The following is a 17544-nucleotide window of genomic DNA, read 5'->3' on the forward strand; positions in this document are numbered from 1 at the left end:
GACTTCTTAGGGAGGAAGACTGTCGGGAATGTTCCTTATCCAAGTTCCTCTACTGGCCTATGCTGGTTCTCGTATTTGGGGGTACAAAAAACTAGAACTTGCCTTCTAGATATTAGCCTGAGCGGGTATATCCCATGCTTCGGAATCAAGCCTCCATCCTGCCTTTGTCACTGCTGTCTCTGAAGAAACAGGAAAGCCATTGAGCAAAGTGGAGCAGCGTGGTAACCATAGAAGGAAAAAGAACACATATTTGTGTTTTTATGTCTTTTAAAAGCTGTTGTTCACCGCCCAGAGCCTCTGGATGGGGCGGTTTATAAATGTAATAAATAATTTCTACCACACATGTGGTAAGCTGTCCACAGCTGCACGTAACCTTTATTACAATAACATTAACTTGGTTCATTCTAGATAATACACTTCACAGGGAAGGACCATTCCTCTCTTTCTATAAATGATATATATAAATAATAACCTTGCCCTTTCCTTTACCACTGGCCTAGCAATAACGTTTATTCAGTCCATGCCTACCTGCTAGCTTATTCTGACTGAACAGGTAATTCCTACTGCTGCCAGAAGCCCTTCAACACCATCCTGCTCAGGTGTTCAAACCTGCTCAATGTAAGCACTAGCCCTGCTTTATCACTAGACTTTACTGAACTAGCTTTTAATGAAACATAGGCTGCAAACACAGGGCATGATCTAGTCTACGTTATGACCCACTGGCACACATTACAGACTAAATCAATCAGTAGTATTACTCAGGAGTTACTCTCACAGGCTAATTTCAACAATACCTCCATCAAGTAATTTAGTCCAGATGTCAGCCTCTAAAATTAATATGACTTAAGTCAATGTTTTATTCATTTCAAACAGATGACTGGATCTTGCCCACAATTATTGGAATATCAATTGGAGATTTATCACCTGGATTTTTTAGCTTAATGTATAGCTCCGCAGCATACAAATAGGTGCATGTGGTTTGCTTTGAACATAGTTGAAAATTTGCTGTATTTCCATTCTGCTTGATGAACAGCTGTTTGACTCAAATGCCTCTGTACTGGCATAACAGCTAAGTGAAAGGAGTCCCCCTTCAAATCTCTCCTCTGCTATAAGCTTGCTAATAAATCTAGGCATCACTATTCTCTGCCATATGGAGATATTACAGACCTAACACACAAAAGCACAATTTAAGCCCTACAGAGAGAATGAATTAATTTATAAAGAAGTATTCTTATTTCAACAGATGAACTGAATCGTTTAAGTGGCTTCAGTCTTTGGCAATGAGTTTAAAGAGCAAGAAAGTGGATTTTATTATTTGAAACATGGTTTTTGTTCACCATCTTAAATGTAGTATTAATAATTCTGCCAGTTTCTAATATGAATATCAGCAACAGTTTACACCTAATAATTGCATACTAAGAAGCTAATACAAAGTCTCATGGAAGAATTACACTTCTCTAAAAGAACACACACACAGCCAATTCAGCAAAATTTTAAAATAGGTACATCTTAACATTTACAGTTATCTGTCCATCCCAAAATAGGGTATGCAGTATCATATGACATGATGGCATCTTGATACAAGAGCACTCAAGAGGAAACATAAGTTTCTGCAAGACATTTAGATGTCCAATGCAACTATGTATTTCAATAATTCATCCCAAAAGAGCTTATCATGTAGAAAGCGCCACTGTCTATGCATGGAGCAGCCATAGGTGAAGCACATTTTATAGCCTAGAGGCCAGGTTTAACATTCACAGTTTGTCACATAGGAAAACAACTTTTTGTCATTAGCCTTTGCTTAAATACAGTGTTCAATACTGTTCAATAAAAAGTAAAAGCTTGAGACTTCCTATTGCATCTGAAGGTAGTACAGCTCAATACATTAAACAAACATGTAATGTCAGCTCTATCATGGTCCCTTCTCCCTCCTGTGGCAGCCTATGCTTTTATTTGTATTCACTGATGAGATTCATAACATCAGCTTGCATTCAGTCAAGTATGCATTTTTAAGGAACGTACACACAATCATACTATTTTGATTGATCGATCGATCAAGTGCCATCAGGTCAGTGTTGACTCCTACTAACCACATAGATTCTCTCCAGGATGATCTGTCTTCAACTTGGCCTTTAGGATCTCTCAGTGGTGCATTCATTGCTGTCGTCATCTAGTCCATCCACCTTATTGCTGGTTGTCGTCTTTCCTTCAACTTTCCCCAGCATTATGGACTTCTCAAGGGAGCTGAGTCTTCACATAATGTATCCAAAGTATGATAGTTTGTGCCTCGAGTGAGAATTCTGGATTGATTTGTTCTATGATCCATTTGTTTGTTTTCCTGGCTGTCCATAGTATCCTCAAAAGTCTTCTCCAGCACCAAAGTTCAAAAGCATCAATACTTTTTAATCTTGCTTCTTCATAGGGTGTCACGGGAAAAACTACTGTCTGAACAATTCTAATCTTTGTAGGTATAGACACGTCATGGCAACCAAATATCCTAACCAAGGCCTTCATTGCAACCCTTCCAAGTGCTATAATCTGTGGCATATTTCTTGAATGCTGGATCCTTTACTTTTGATGGTCAATCCTAGAAGGCAGAAGCTATCCACCACTTCAATGTCTTCATTATCAATTCTGAAGCTGGTTGCTGTACCCATTGTCATTAGTTTTCTTTACATTTATTGTAGTCCCATTTTTTCACTGTGCTCCTTGATTTTCATTACTAGAGCTTGCAGATCATCCGCATTCTCAGCTAGCAGAGTGGTGTCATCAGCGTAGTGCAGGTTATTGATGTTTCTTCCTCCAACTTTAAAACCACACTCATCTTCTTCCAATCTAGTTCCCATCAGTATATGTTCAGCATATAAGTTGAATAAATAAGAAGAAAGTATACAGCCTTGTCTTACTCCTTTGCTGATCTGGAACTAGTCTTTCACACCATGTTCTGTCTGGACTGCAGCTTCCTGTCCTGTGTATAGGTTTCTCATGAGAACAATTAGATGTTCTGGGACACCCATTTTCCTAAGGATATTCCATAATTTGATATGGTCGACACAATTGAAGGCTTTTCTGTAGTCAATAAAGAGACCTCTTTGTTGTAGAATCCTTTGCACCTCTTTTTTTAGAAGATATTTTACAAGTATTTTGCTTTAAATTTTACCAGACTGCACAGGAATATATGAAATGAACAGATAACTGATGAGATTAGCCAGAATTCTCTTCCCTAGCATTTCTACATTAAGCTGCTTAGTTTGGATGTCTTCAAATGCCTCCACCCCAAATAAAGTACTCAATATACACTTTTGTCCAGCTACAGACATCAATAGTTTTGGAATTTCATGGTGTATCCAGTGAGAGCTGTCAGCATCCCCAGCTGTACAATATGTGTATTAATTCTTAAGTAGAGAAATACATGGACTGTACAGCTGGGGAGGATGGGTTCCTGTAAATTATAGGTCAAATAAAGCATGTATAATCCAAATCAGTCATCTAAAAAAGTTGAAAGGAAATGTTTGCTATTAAGACAGCATAAAATGAGAACCTGATAATATAGTTCAAACTAAAGTCTAACATTTGGTTTACTGACTGTTCAGTAGGTTGGATTAAGTCTGTTACTTTTTTCTGCCACCAATAGACATGTGACTCTCAAGAGTATAGTTAAAAAAACCACTCACAGAAGTATATTGTACACAAATACAATTTATTTTTGGTTTGGAACATTTAAACTATTACAACTGAGTCTTTATTTTTCTCCTCACATTACCCTCAGACACAATACCAGTAACAGATATAGAAACCCAATTCAGGATAGAATTTGGTGGTGGCAGCATATCACATAAAGGTTTTTTAAAGGGTCCCAAATATGTGCTCTATCTCACCACATCAATAAAATATTACCTGCCAATCTAACTCGAGAATCCCCACACATGGGCAGCTTCAAATTCCAAAGCAATGCAGTGGTTGGATGGCAATGTTAATTTAACTATCCATTTAATACTGAAAGGACTCGCTCTTTATTTTCTCATTTTCCAGAACATATCTCTCCTGAGCTAGTTTTATTACTTGTATATGTAAAAGGTTTTTTTTGTTTGTTTGTTTTAAATGCTTTTGGATTTTCTTTTTATGCCATTCCTTTGCAAATGAGAATACTGGCAGTAGGAAAACCTAATTTTAATGCAGGCAGTAAGCATATACAGTACCTGTCAGAACAGCACAGATGTCACCGCACTCATTTTGATACCAGAAGTCCCCTTTCTCATTGTGGAGGGATTAGCAGTGCTGAGTCCATGTCCTGTCCTTGCTTCTTCAGAGGGTTTACTATGCTTGAAGGGTGCCCCAGAGCATAGTTCAAGGAGACATCTCTGGCTCGGGTAAAGAGCAAAATCATTTAGATGAAAATTTTTGTCTACTGTGGCTTCACAAATTAAAAGAATCAAGGAGTTTCTATTTCTTGCAAATGGCAAAGTCATGTTCCAGCTTTCCTTGTAGTAATCATGGAACATGGACACAAGCCTCTCTGTACTTTCTAACATATACAGAAAATCCCTTGACATAAAGCATTTTGATAACACTGTGTTGAAAGCATTTGGTATAAAGTCTAGAGGGAATGTGACTTAATCCAGTTACATTAAGTTTATTAATTCAGAATTCTAACTTATCTTCAATATGCCAGAAGCCTACCCTTCAAAACCCATCTTTTCTATTAGTAGTTCTTGTGACATATATAGACCTAAAGCAGCTTTACAGCAGTACTACTCTGCTTCTTACAAAAATAAAGAAGTTTATCAGAGTTTGCTCAATACTCTTCAAGAGACTATCATTCAAATCTTGAGTAATTGCCACTGAAATGCAATGTTTAAAACATCGACTGGCACAAAACTACTGGAAAAATATAGGGAAAACGAGGCCTCTAAATTCTCAGCAGGAGAGAATTGCAACTATTATTGTAAATTTTAGTAACAATGAAATGCACCTTTGAGTGAAATGTTCAGATACATTAGTATAGCAGTCAGCACAAGTTGTTGTGCACTTTACACTTTGCATATTTCTTCATTTGTAGTGTTTAATACCCAGGGACCATCACTGAAAAGCTACACACACACACACTTATCCAACTAGACTAGCATTTAATCAGTGCACACACACACACACGCACACACAGTTCTTCATACATTCTCAACCAAACTGACCAACGCAAAAATATCCCAACACTTTGCATTTTGTCTAAGTGAATGTATAGAAACCTCCCATTTTCTGATCAGTTGCAAGCATCTGAGTTTCCTTTTTCAAAATAGTCTTATTGCATGTTTAGTAAGCTGTTACCATTCTTAATGCCAAAGTCATGCCAATTTTGGTTAGCAGACCACCTTATTTTCAGTATTTTCTATTAACTAAGAAACTAAAGAGGAACTTGATTTGAAAACCAGATCAAATCAAAAAGTTCTTAGTCAGCTCCAATGTTTGTTGGCTGTAGTTAAAGTTCAAACTGAAACCTCTGATCAACACAGAATTGTGTATGCCACTCATTTTCACAGTGTATATAAAGTCACCATGCTATTTATCAAAATGGGAAGATAAGACTATGAACTGATGCTACAGCCATCTTAGTTTAAAAGTAGGAACTTGTTCTTTCTAGTAATAGCAGAAGCAGCTATTCTACATTATTCATCAGCCATTGATTTATACTGTATGCATTCTGGCAACATTCCAAGTTAATCATTATGGCATTTTGGCAACAAGATTTCTTATGCAATAAAGGCACAGTCCATTTAAATAATTTGGGGACAAAACAGACTGCACGTCCGAGTCAAGCAGGGACAAATCAAAAACTTTCTGGACTCGACTCATGCGAGAGGATAATCCTCAATTTTCTTTTATTTTCTTATGTTTTTTCTGGTGTACACTCAAAAGGCGTGATGTATAGAATGTGAGCCTACACTCTGTGCATTTGTAAACTTTCTTAGCCTTACGGCTTTGTTTCTCCTTGTGAATTTTTGTGTGCTTCCGCAGGGCATTCTTGTTTCTGGCAGAAAACCCACATTTGTCGCACTGTATGTTTGAATGTGTGGCTAAGTGGCGGTTTAAGTGGCTAAGTGTCCGGAAGGCTAGGCTGCAATGAGAACATTTACATGGCTTCTCGCCTGTATGTATCCGCAAGTGTATCTTCAAGTTTTCATTTCGAATAGTTGTGTAGCTACACTCTTCACACTTATATATTTTGACAGGCAAAGAAGGTTGTTTCTGAGACCAGCCACTAAGTGAAGGTTTTATATCTGCATGTGAGGCCATGTGGTGTTTAAGGGATTCCAAGTTGCCTGTTGAATAGTCACAACTGCCACACTGGAGGGATGTCAGATCCTGATGTACAAATGTGTGCCGCTTCAGGTGACTCGATGTGCGAAATTTCTTCTGGCAAACATCACAACTGTATGGCTTTTCACCTGTGTGTGTCCTTTTGTGACTCTTTAGGTGATCCAATATGTAGGTGGCATAATTACATTGCTTACATTTATGAAAAGGTATTTCTTGTGATATGAGACTGCTTGTGTTTTGTTTTCCCTTGGCTGCACACTTTTGTTTGTCCACAGTCTGATATTTTAAGGATGATGATTGAAGTCTCTTTTTTGCTGAACCTGCATCCTTGCAAGCTTCCTGGTGCAGTTTAAGATCTTCTACAGTTGTGCCTATGAAAAAGCACCGGTTGCATTTGTAACGTTTCATCAAGTGCATCAAAGTATGCCTTTTTAAGTGGCTGCGGAGTCGGAAAGATTTCTCACACTCTTGACATTCAAATGGTTTTTCACCAGTGTGGATACTAAAATGTACCCGCAAGTTGCTGAATGAGCAAGTGGTATAAGTACACTGCTGACACTTGAACAGTTTAAGAGTTGGTCCATGAGAGGGATGCATCACAGGCAACCTGCCATTTCCTTCTGATTCCTGGTTATTACAAGTTACATTCTGACTTGGTTGAACTTGTAAATGAGTGGCTTTGTGGTACAGCAAATGTTCTTCTTTGTGGAACACTAAGTGACAATGATCACAAACGTGAGGATTTGGAAAAGGTTTTGACTTGCTTAGCCAGTGGTTTTTTTTCGCCTGTGAGCCATCTTCCTGTTCATATTCTGCTCCTGGACTCAGCTCTTTATTTGACTGAGGAAAGCTTACCGTTTTCTCATGGTCCGAAGAATGCAGAACCATAGTCTTTTGACAACTTTTTTTCCCCTCCTTCTTGCGTTCTTTAATACTGTCATTTGAAAATGGTTTATCATAGTCCTGCACTGCTAAGTGATATTTCAGATGAAATTCAAGATGTTTCTGTGTGTAACACACTTTGCTGCACTTATAACACATATACTTCTTTGCAGAGCTCAGAATTCCCTTCTGAGCAATAGTCAAGTCATTGCCTTTCTGTCCTTGGCAGTGTTTATTTGTATGTTTCATTAAGCCACTTGAAGTTGTGAACCGCAGCTGGCAGACATCACAGAAATAAGGTCTTGCACCTGTATGCAGGTAGCTGTGTTTTACCATGCTACTGAAATACAGAGAAAAATATGCACAGAATTCGCATCTGTATACCAAATAGCCAGCGTGCCAGTACAAGTGGCTGAACATGTATGACCGATTGTAAGAAGTATATTCACACTGAGGACACTCAAAAGGTGGTCTAACATTATGCTCCTTCATATGGTGTGTAAATTGTTTTGGATTGGGAGAAGCAAAGGTACATATTCTGCAACAGAAGCTCTTTAAAGGCTTTGGTGCTCTTATTTTGCTGAAGAATTTCCCATACTTGGTTTTCTTTATGTTCTTAGTCTTGTTCTTTTTCTTCGCAACTGCTTTATCCTTTCCCCTTTCTTCTCTTCCTTTATCACTTATATTTTTCCTTCTCTTTTTTACTATAAAACCTATTTTTTTCATATAAAACCTATAGCTGGAAGAAAAGAATATTCTCCAGCAAAATTTCCACTTGTGGGGTTTTTTACCCTTATGTGTAGTATAAATGTGTTTTCGTAGATAAACAGAGGATGTGGTTTTAATATGACAAAATAAGCATTTCCAAGCCCATATCATTTTAGCATGCTTCTTCATGGATGTCATCACTGGAGTGTTGCTTTTGGGCTCATTACTTGGCAGTGATGCCTCTTCTGGTTGCTCTACCTGCAGGTGTTGGCTACATTCTTTATTCTCATTAGAACCATCAAGGTCTTCTTGTTTATCACAAGTATCAGGGCAATCAAATACGGGGGGGTGAACCAAATGTCCAGCAGCATCTGGCTCATGGTTAGCACAATTATCCCTTGTCAAACTTCCACCAGCTTCTGGAAACTCTCCCAGAGAATAATCACCATTAACAAAAGATGAGGAACATTGTTGGTTTTCATCTACAACATCACAATCCGAATTGCTAACCATAAACATTTCATCCTCAGGGATATCACTCTTTCTAGGTCTGTTGTCACTTTCATTAAATACAGCAACCAAAAGGGCAATACCTAGAAAGGAAGAGACAAAAGGGGGGGAAAAGACGTAACTCATACAAGAAACCCTTAGGGTCCATTTGCTTATTCCTCTCCCCTTCACAGGCAGAATACTAGTAGGGTGTCCCGCTGCCCGCCCCCAGTTCCTCAACTTGCTTTCATTTTGGATTTGTCTAAAGCAGATACGTGCTAAAGTTAATCAGTGGAGACAACAGAACTTGAGAATCAGATTGTGAAATGCATAGTTGGGATTACTGTTTTCTCAAGGAGACTTTCAAGTGTTTGGATATATTATTATTATTTTTTATTATTTTTACATTTATATCCCGCTCTTCCTCCAAGGAGCCCAGAGCGGTGCACTACATACTTTAGTTTCTCTTTCACAACAACCCTGTGAAGTAGGTTAGGCTGAGAGAGAAGTGACTGGCCCAGAGTCACCCAGCTAGTTTCATGGCTGAATGGGGATTTGAACTCGGGTCTCCCCGGTCCTGGTCCAGCACTCTAACCACTACACCACGCTGGAAATGTTCATAAGCTGTTCTAATCCGTGCAGTTATATAGATGTTTTGCCTTGATTCTACTTTTTATTGTCTCACAAATACAAACAGAAATACCTCACATTAGCCAAGAAGAAAAATATAAGAACAGTTATATTTCCAACTATATTAAATTACACCAATGAAAAAGGTTGATTGTTATCTTGTTCTAAAGGTAAAGACTCCAATTCAAAGCAAAAAATAAAAAATAAAATCATCTTTCTGTCTACTTTCCCACATTCAAATAAAATTAATCAATTTCATCATAATGACAAGATCCCATATCAACCAATTATCCCAGGAGGGAGGTCCAACAACTTTCCGTTTTGATGTTGGAAACAAGAATACTAACTCTTGCAGCACTTAGTAAATATCTGAGCAAATCCCGATCTACAGGAAATAAATAGATCCAATCAGTGGGGTGCTGATTGGACCCCACCAAGAGGAGGGCGTTATGGACAGCACTCACATTTTGGTGGGTGTCCAATCTCAGGTTGGCAGAAGAACCATTTTGAACATAGGCAAGGCCATTTGGGGCAGTGTTCGCAAAGACTTATTTGTGCAGAGCACACCTGCTGTTGTGGAGCTCTTTGGCCTTCTCAGTCAAAACAAGGACGAGCATCTCATCAAAACAAAGGCATGACAAAGAGATCATCGGCTTCTGGCTTCTTTTGAATTGGGAGGCAGAAAAGTGCTCGTAAAACTGTTTATCAGAAGTCTGAACAGTGTTCTCAAGGTAGAGGGGTCTTTACCTGGAGTGATTGACACAGGGATTCTATCTTGGAAGATGATTTTTGTGCAAGCTGTTCCTGTCCTTTAGGAGAGAGATTTTTTTTTTTTTAAGCTTGCTCTTTGAATTTTGTTTTGGTTCTGTATTTGGAACTTGCTAGCCACCTTAAGTGGCGCAGCGGGGGAAATGCTTGAAAAGGTTGCCGGTTTGAATCCCCGCTGGTACTATATTGGGCAACAGCGATATAGGAAGATGCTGAAAGGCATCATCTCATACTGTTCGGGAGGAGGCAATGGTAAACCCCTCCTGTATTCTTCAATGGTAAACCCCTCCTGTATTCTTCCAAAGAAAACCACAGGGCTCTGTGGGCACCAGGAGTCGGAATCAACTCCATGGCACACTTTACCTTTAGCCTTTGAAACTGAACACCTCTACTTAAGTATGTGCCTTAGGTCAATGTTTGATTATTGCTTCTAGTTATTATTTTATTCTTGCAATAAGAAAGACATTGAGGGAGAGAAGAATCCTTTTTCTCCCAGTTGTCGGGACTATCTTTGGCCTGGCTTATCCCAGGACCAGAGGTGATCACTTTGTTGGGTGAGAGGACTGACTGGAACAAAGTATATGTTCCCGGCAGGCATACCCATTTCCCCATCAGGGGTGTCATATACATGACAAAATATTGTTGAAGGAAATTTACAGAAGAGTATGGTCAATGGATTTAATGGCAGGTGATATCCAGTTGCTAGCAATATAATTAAGAACTCCAATACATTTTTTTTATCTTAGGACAGTCCCAATACATATAGAGGGACAAGTTTTCATTTTATTTATTTTGTTAATTTGTAACTCACCTCTCCTAAATGCTCAGAGTTGCTTTAGTTTTCTCCCTGTGCAGGAATCCCTCAAAAAAAACACCACAATATCTGTAGGTAAAGGACTGGAGTATCTATTTCCACTCTTGAAAATTTGTCATGCTGACACCCTCCTACCTAATAAATGTGCTTTTTGGAAGCACAGTATACAATGTAATCATCTCAAAATGTGTAAACAAAGCAGAAGCTGTGTTGATTGTATAAGATGACAACAATACATTATGTACCTATTTCAAAACCCTAAACCCTCTAATCATATATGTAAGCTTAGTTTCCATCAAAAGACAAAGACTAGTAACAAAGGCAACATTTTCCTGAATGCTGGTGAATTCCAAATACAGACAGAGAACATAACATATTAGATGCAAGCCTTGCTAATCAAAGCCACAAATGTCCAACCCAAGATGTTAGCATTTGTAACAGGTTTTGTACATATTTGGGCTGGGCTGGGTTCTCTCTTTGCCTCTTATGTTCATCCTTCCTTTCTCTGTAGATGCTGATAGACAAACTCTGAAAGTAATGCCTGGCTTACAGGGATCAAACCAGACCAGTCTTAACTATACAGTTATTTCCAGACTTGAAAATCTCTGTTTTCATTGATAAACTTTAGCACATATCTACTTCAATAAGGACAAGATTCAAGCAATTTAATCCCGATCAGACTGGGAGCTGCTCAGCTTTCTGTCACTTGAAGAGCTGGGTCACTACTATATTTTGTTAATGTATTAATTTCCACCTGCTGAGAATTACATCTAAATTTACAGTCGTCATTTACTGAATGCTTAGATCAGTGATTCCCAACCAGAGTTCCTGCAGATGTTGCAGAGCTACAACTCCCAGCATCCCCAGCCACAATAAACTGTAGCTGGGGATGCTGGGAGTTGTAATTCAGCAACATCTGGAGGAACCCTGGTTGGGAACCACTGGCTTAGATGTGTCCAGATGGCATTATTGTGCCAATCTTCCCTTCATCCCACCTATGAATAAAGCAGACTTGAGAGCATAACTTTGTTGACTTCTGAAAAAGAAGCTACCTTCAGAATTAACATAAGCAGGCTCTCTTGAACAAATTCATTTACAGTAAATTTTGTTTCTTGCACAACTGTCAAAATAATGTGTATGACTTCATCTGCCAGATCATCCCTTACCTTTATCCCGAGTGCTCAAAAGCGGAGACACTATCCTTTGATGATAGTTGTGATCACACTCTACTTGATTTATTGTCACATATTCGTTTTCTATTCCATTATGCTTCCTGAGGTTTAAACGGCTCATTGCCCAATTTTGACTGGGCTCAGAATTATCCAACGAATTCTGAAATAAAACCATTTGGACTGAATTTAGGTTCTCACAAACAGGCATTTCTTGATGACCTTCCTTCATTTTAACATCTCCAGCTGGCCCAGTTTGTTCCTCTCCATAATTCCTTTTTAGGGCAGCACTCAGATAATTCTCATCTTCACTTTCGGCCCTCCTGCCTCTTTTGGCATGCAGTTTTAGACAGCCATCTTCACCCCAAGTCGCCTGTTCTTCATCTTCACTTTCCAAAAAATCATTATCACTCAACTCAATGACAGTGATAGGGAGATACATTTCAAGCACTTCAGGTTCTAGAGATAAAAGTGAGAAAAGAAATTAGTGGTGCTTCTTTTTGAAAACATTGAACATATAACAGGCTATTTTCATGAGCAAGATTGTTTCTTCAAATCACTATAATGACATCAAGATCAACAGCCTGAGCTGTTGCAGTTATTAGAGGCCAAAGGTCATCACTGAAGGGACCCAGAAATATAGTGCTTTAAGCTTGCCCACCACCTTTAATAGTGGCAACAGCAGTGCTTACCTGAAGGCAGAGCTGTCACCTTGTAGGTCAGATGGCAAAGCCAAACTTGGTGCAAAGCAAAACTTGGTGCTCAGGCCCCTCCTGAACATGCCTGCCTGAAGAGACTCAGATCTGGGCGTACACAGAGTTTGCCTCACTTCCCTTCCCCATTTGCCTAGTGTATGAAATTCAAATTCATTCTAGATTTGCCCTCTGAATTTGAAATCCACTCTTCAGTACCTCTTGAACTTTGCTATCCAGTCCAGACTGGACTCTGGGAGGGATCTTGTTCCTTTAAGGAACTGAATAGAAGGATTACCGGAGAAGAGAGAAGGTTTAATGAAGATACTGAGGCGATTCTCATGACCAACAAAAATCGGGCTAGTAGAGCCTAGCCCGATTTTTGCTGGTCGTGTAAACCCGCTTGCAAAGCCCTCCCCTTAGCCCAGGTTAGCGGAGCAAGCACTCTGCTAACCGGGGTTTCTGGATCGTGTGTTGCCACGGCGCAGCTCTGTGGCAACTCACAAGGAGATCCCGGACCAGGAGTCTAAAAAGCAGGCTTCCCGCTCGGGGGTCTCTCCAGCATGCTCTGCGTGCTTGCACAGAGCATGCTAGAACTCCTGGGGGCCATATGGCCTGCGAACTCCCGAGCCCCCGCCAGCAGGGTATAGGAAGCAGGGTATAGCAAGGATGAAGAGACAATCCATACAAGTAGTATCTGATGAACTAGTGAAAAGATTTGTCACATTACCAAATCACATAAACAACATTACCCTCCCCACAAATATTCATATGCAAAATATTCAAGAGATGAGGGTTATATCCTGACACCCCCACTTCGAGAATCCAAGATGCTTCCTGCACCATCCAGCCAACTCTTACAATAGATTCTTGGTTGTTAAAAGGAATTTTTTAAACAAATGATCAGCTATTCCTTTAAGCTTCATATAGGCTTTAGATAAAACAGGGTCAAAAAAAAGATGGAGGATTTCTGAAATAAATAGAAAGAGGGGAAACCTGCAATACAGAGTTGACCCAGATAACAGGAAGTCAATTCCTATGTTGTACTTCAGTGGTTTACAATGCATATGGATGGAACTGGGGGGGAAAGAAGAAACAGAGGTAGCCTGGAATGTATTTGTAGGCAATCTCTGTCGTTTGACTGAGCCACACAGGAAAACTTCAGAACCTTTCAAACTCCAGTATCATCTCCATCAACTCTGCTTTGGTTTCACTTTTGCAACAAGGGCCTTAAACCAGTAAAGTCTGACAGACATCCAGATTAGTGTCGTGCCTGTGGAAGAGCACTTTTCTGTGCCATGCAAGGGGAGGGAGGGGGAGTTATTTTCAGCAACACCCCCCCTCCTCTAAAGCCACCAGTGCCTTCTGACAATATGTCCCTGAAGGCTTGGGACTGTCAGGGACACATTTTTGCAACGGAGGAGAATCACTGAAAGTCGATCTGCTCTGCTAGCAGGACCACACACACACACACACACACACACGAAGAAAAGCTCTTGCTCTCAAGGATTACACTGATCTGTTGTCAGCCAATATTTACAAACAGGCTTGTTAACAGGCAATGCTGGGATCTATTTCCCTTTAGCCCTCAAGGGGATACTGGCCCTGGAGCTATCATAGCACTGTGTCTTTTTGCAACTTAAAAACTGCAATAGATGAGAAACATCAGTTTGCACTGTTCTCACTTCTGTAATATGGTTATAGGGTGGGCTATAATACCTGAGGGTTTTTATCTTGCTTGGGCTGGATTTTTACCTTTTCTTTTTCTATTTGATACTGTGAATGAATTAATTAGAAAGTCTATGGGTGTTAGGAACATAGGAAGCTGCCTTATACTGAGTGAGACCCTTGGTCCATCTAGCTCAGTATTGTCTACACTGACTGGTAGCACTTACATAAGAACACAATAGCCCTGCTGGATCAGGCCCAAGGCCCATCTAGTCCAGCATCCTGTTTCACACAGTGGCCTACCAAGGTCTCCAAGGTTGCAGGCAGGAATCTCTCTTAGCCCTTCCCTTTGGCCCGTGCAGTAGCATTTAAGGAGGTTGAGTGGGGAGGCCTAGCCCTGCTGGATCAGGCCCTGCAACCCTATTTTGTAACTGAATTCATGTCCTACAATTTTGGAAACTGGATCTTCGTGAATGTCCATAATATGTCCAACCTCCTGCAAAAAAACTGGGTCTCGCTTTTCGCTCTGCGTTGGCGAAAGTCAGCATGGGGCATAGCATGGTGGGGGAAAGGATCTTTCAACAGTAATATCACACAAGTATTAAAAAGAGTAGGGATGGGCCAGGACCGGTCTGGAGGCCATTAAAAAAGCCTCCGGACCGGTCCAGAGTTGGGTGGTTCGGTCCGGGGGTGGGGGGTAACTTTAAGAGCGGAGGGAGGGTTTACTTACCCCTCCCGCTGCTTTCCTGCTTGGCGCCGTAAACCTCTGTGTAATTGGGGCGGCAGGACACCTCCCTGCCGCCCCTTCCCCGACGTTACTTGCAAAAAACCCCAGTAGTCCTTTGTGCGCATGTCACAGAGACGTACGCGCGCGCGCAAAGGACTACTGGGTTTTTTTGCAAGTAACGTCGGGGAAGGGGCGGCAGGGAGGTGTCCTGCTGCCCCAATTACACAGAGGTTTACAGCGCCAAGCGGGAAAGCGGCGGGAGGGGTAAGTAAACCCTCCCTCCGCTCTTAAAGTTACCCCCCACCCCAGTGCCGGACCGCAGTTGGCAGTTCTGTGCAAACCCCTAAAAAAGAGAACACCCGGACTACTTGAGAGATTTGCTATTCACACTTTAAAAATGGAAGGTTGAACCGGATCTATTTAAACGATCCTCCTCAGTTAAGCAGCTAAGGAAAACAATTTATGGAGAGATTCTAGAAGTGGGTTTTTTAAAACCCGATTTAGAACGTAAACGCTACAAACACTGCACTTCACAGTACTTGTTGCAACCCAATCACCCTATCGTTCTCTTTCAGGAGAAAAAGGTCCCTTTCCATTTATGGGAAATGAGGTGGCGTTTATACCACCAAGTACTACCACTTAATGTGGCTAAGCCATGGCTCCCAGAGGACTAGCAAGTGTCCTAAAATCACCTGCAAACAGAAAGCTAGTGAGCTAGGCAAAACATTCAGGGAAACCCATTCACATTTCTTAAAAGAGTGTGTGGTAGCCAAAAGAGTGTGGCAGGGAGTAAGCAAGTTGTTAGAGTGGCCTGATTTGGAAAAACAGACTTGGGAAGAACTAACCTTGGGTTTGAGTGATAGAACCTCTTTTCGAGGTCCCAGAAAGAAACCTTCAAGGAAACAGGACAGAACAGGTGCCCTCATACAGGGAATTGGAACGTTCCGCTTCTTGTAATCAGGTTAGTAAACCTGTATGTCATTTATGCAATGCTTCTGCATAGGATTAGGGAGAGAAGACACGGCCAAGAGGTTTACATGGATGAGACAGTAAATCTCTTCTGGAAAAGTTTGTATGGTTATGTGCAAAAAGACAAGTGTATCTCTTCTAAACAGCAATGGGACAAATTATGGAAATGGACGTAACCCCCCGATTACCTGATGTGCCTTGTAATCCCCCATCCCAGAGTTACAGTACTGCTTGTATACACTTTATAACCCTGTGGGTTTCCAAATCCTTGTGTGTAAATCTTTGTAGATATATGATGTACAAACAACCACTTTGTATATAATTGTGCCTTGGCAACGTACTGTATGCTTTGGTAGTTTGTTGGTTCAATTAAAAAAAATCTTGTCCTATCTTGGAGATGCCAGAGAGGGAACTTGGGACCCAGGTGCTCTTTCCAGAGCAGCCCCATCCCCTAAGGGGGATATCTTACAGAGCTCACAGACCCTGCTTAGCAGAGGTGACAATTCATGCTTGCTACAAGACCAAGACAATTGTTAATTATACATCATTAGCTAACCATGAAATGATGGTTGGAAAATTTGAATAGATAATACATGTTAAAAAAACAAAGAGAAACTGCAAAAGAGCCTCAGTTCTGGATGAAAATGGCAGAGGAGGTTCATCAGGTCGGAGCATCAACTGGAGCCTAAGTGTAGTAAACTGATCAAAAATTCAGACTAGAAACCCCCAGTTCAAATCATTGCTCTGCCATTCACTGTGACTTTGGACAAGTTTCTCTATGCTTCCAGAATAGAGGCTGTATTTACTGGGCATCTTCATAAATACACATTTTTAAAATGCATGTCCCTGCAGCGTGCTGCTGCTTTTGGGGAACACAAAAGTCCTCCCAGCTTCCCATCCCCTGGTGCGATAGATTTGGCTCCCGCTGCTTCCTGCTGAGGAGTGTGTAGCCCCCCCCCCGCCCCCAATACGGGGTATGTTCCAGGACTGGCTACTGAGAACAGATTCTGTGGGTTGATCTGTAGTTCAAACCAAGCCCTGCATACAAACCTTTATTTGTCGCATCTACACGCCATCCTTCCCTCAAAGGCACGTCTCAACCTCACAACAATCCAGGAAGGTAGGCTACGGGGAGGAAAGAAGGATCTCTCTCTCTCTCTCAAGATCTCGTGTGTGGGTCCTATAGCTCCCCTTCTCCTTGCACTGTAAGCGAGAGCCATAGGGCTCAGGGGAAGCGACTAGTCTCTCGTTTGCTAGTCTGCACTTACCTCCCAGGCTCTGCAACGACCCTTCCGCGGCCGCCATAACTAAGTAAGTCACATCAGCCAGCCTCAAGCCACGCCGGCTTGAACGGATGACCGGCCAATTACGCATGCGTTAGTTCGTGCTGGTTGGTGGTCGCGGATGAATCCACAAAACAATTCAGGGCCTCAACTAACCATTCGTACATGCGCATTAATGTAACTGAAGCTCAGTTGAAGGACTTCCGTTTCCTCTTGCCCTCAAAAGTATACAAGTTTTTTGACGATCGCCTGTTACGTCGTCTTTTGAGAACGTCTTTTGGAAAGAGTTTACTTCAACATACACCAAAGGATATGGGACTGGCGTTTAGGAAGGGGTTTAGTACGCCTTTGTTCTGTGTTCTTCTTTTTAAAGCTGGCTCCAAATAAGGAGTTTACAAATAGGAGATTAAAACAGTTGACATTTCACTGTGCA

General features: G+C 41.0%; 2 protein-coding genes across 4 annotated transcripts in view; one reads left to right on the forward strand and one right to left on the reverse strand.

Annotated features, from left to right (window-relative positions):
- Nucleotides 1–1285: 1285 nt before the first annotated feature.
- Nucleotides 1286–17253, reverse strand: LOC128339750 (zinc finger protein 665-like). 3 transcript variants are annotated; one of them, XR_008313197.1, is made up of 4 exons: nucleotides 17097–17253; nucleotides 11770–12231; nucleotides 4200–8495; nucleotides 1286–3164 (listed from the first exon to the last, which is right to left on the reverse strand). XR_008313197.1 is itself a non-coding variant. In XM_053284132.1 (3 exons), the coding sequence occupies exons 1-3, from the start codon at nucleotides 17200–17202 to the stop codon at nucleotides 5863–5865; spliced, it is 3201 nt and encodes a 1066-aa protein (XP_053140107.1). In that variant the 5' UTR covers nucleotides 17203–17253; the 3' UTR covers nucleotides 3682–5862. The 3 variants fall into 3 exon arrangements, 2 of the variants coding, with proteins under 2 accessions (XP_053140107.1, XP_053140108.1); XM_053284132.1 differs by lacking the exon at nucleotides 1286–3164 and having other exon boundaries at nucleotides 3682–8495; XM_053284133.1 differs by lacking the exon at nucleotides 1286–3164 and having other exon boundaries at nucleotides 3682–8495; nucleotides 16879–17194.
- Nucleotides 16881–17544, forward strand: part of LOC128339754 (opsin-5-like) — a 28375-nt gene continuing 27711 nt past the window's right edge. Inside the window, exon 1 of the mRNA XM_053284140.1 lies at nucleotides 16881–16948. The gene's annotated coding sequence lies outside the window, so the exon portion shown is untranslated. The remainder of the gene's footprint in view (nucleotides 16949–17544) is intronic.

Source organism: Hemicordylus capensis, chromosome 1 (assembly GCF_027244095.1).
Source record: "Hemicordylus capensis ecotype Gifberg chromosome 1, rHemCap1.1.pri, whole genome shotgun sequence".
Classification (NCBI taxonomy): Eukaryota; Metazoa; Chordata; class Lepidosauria; order Squamata; family Cordylidae; genus Hemicordylus; species Hemicordylus capensis.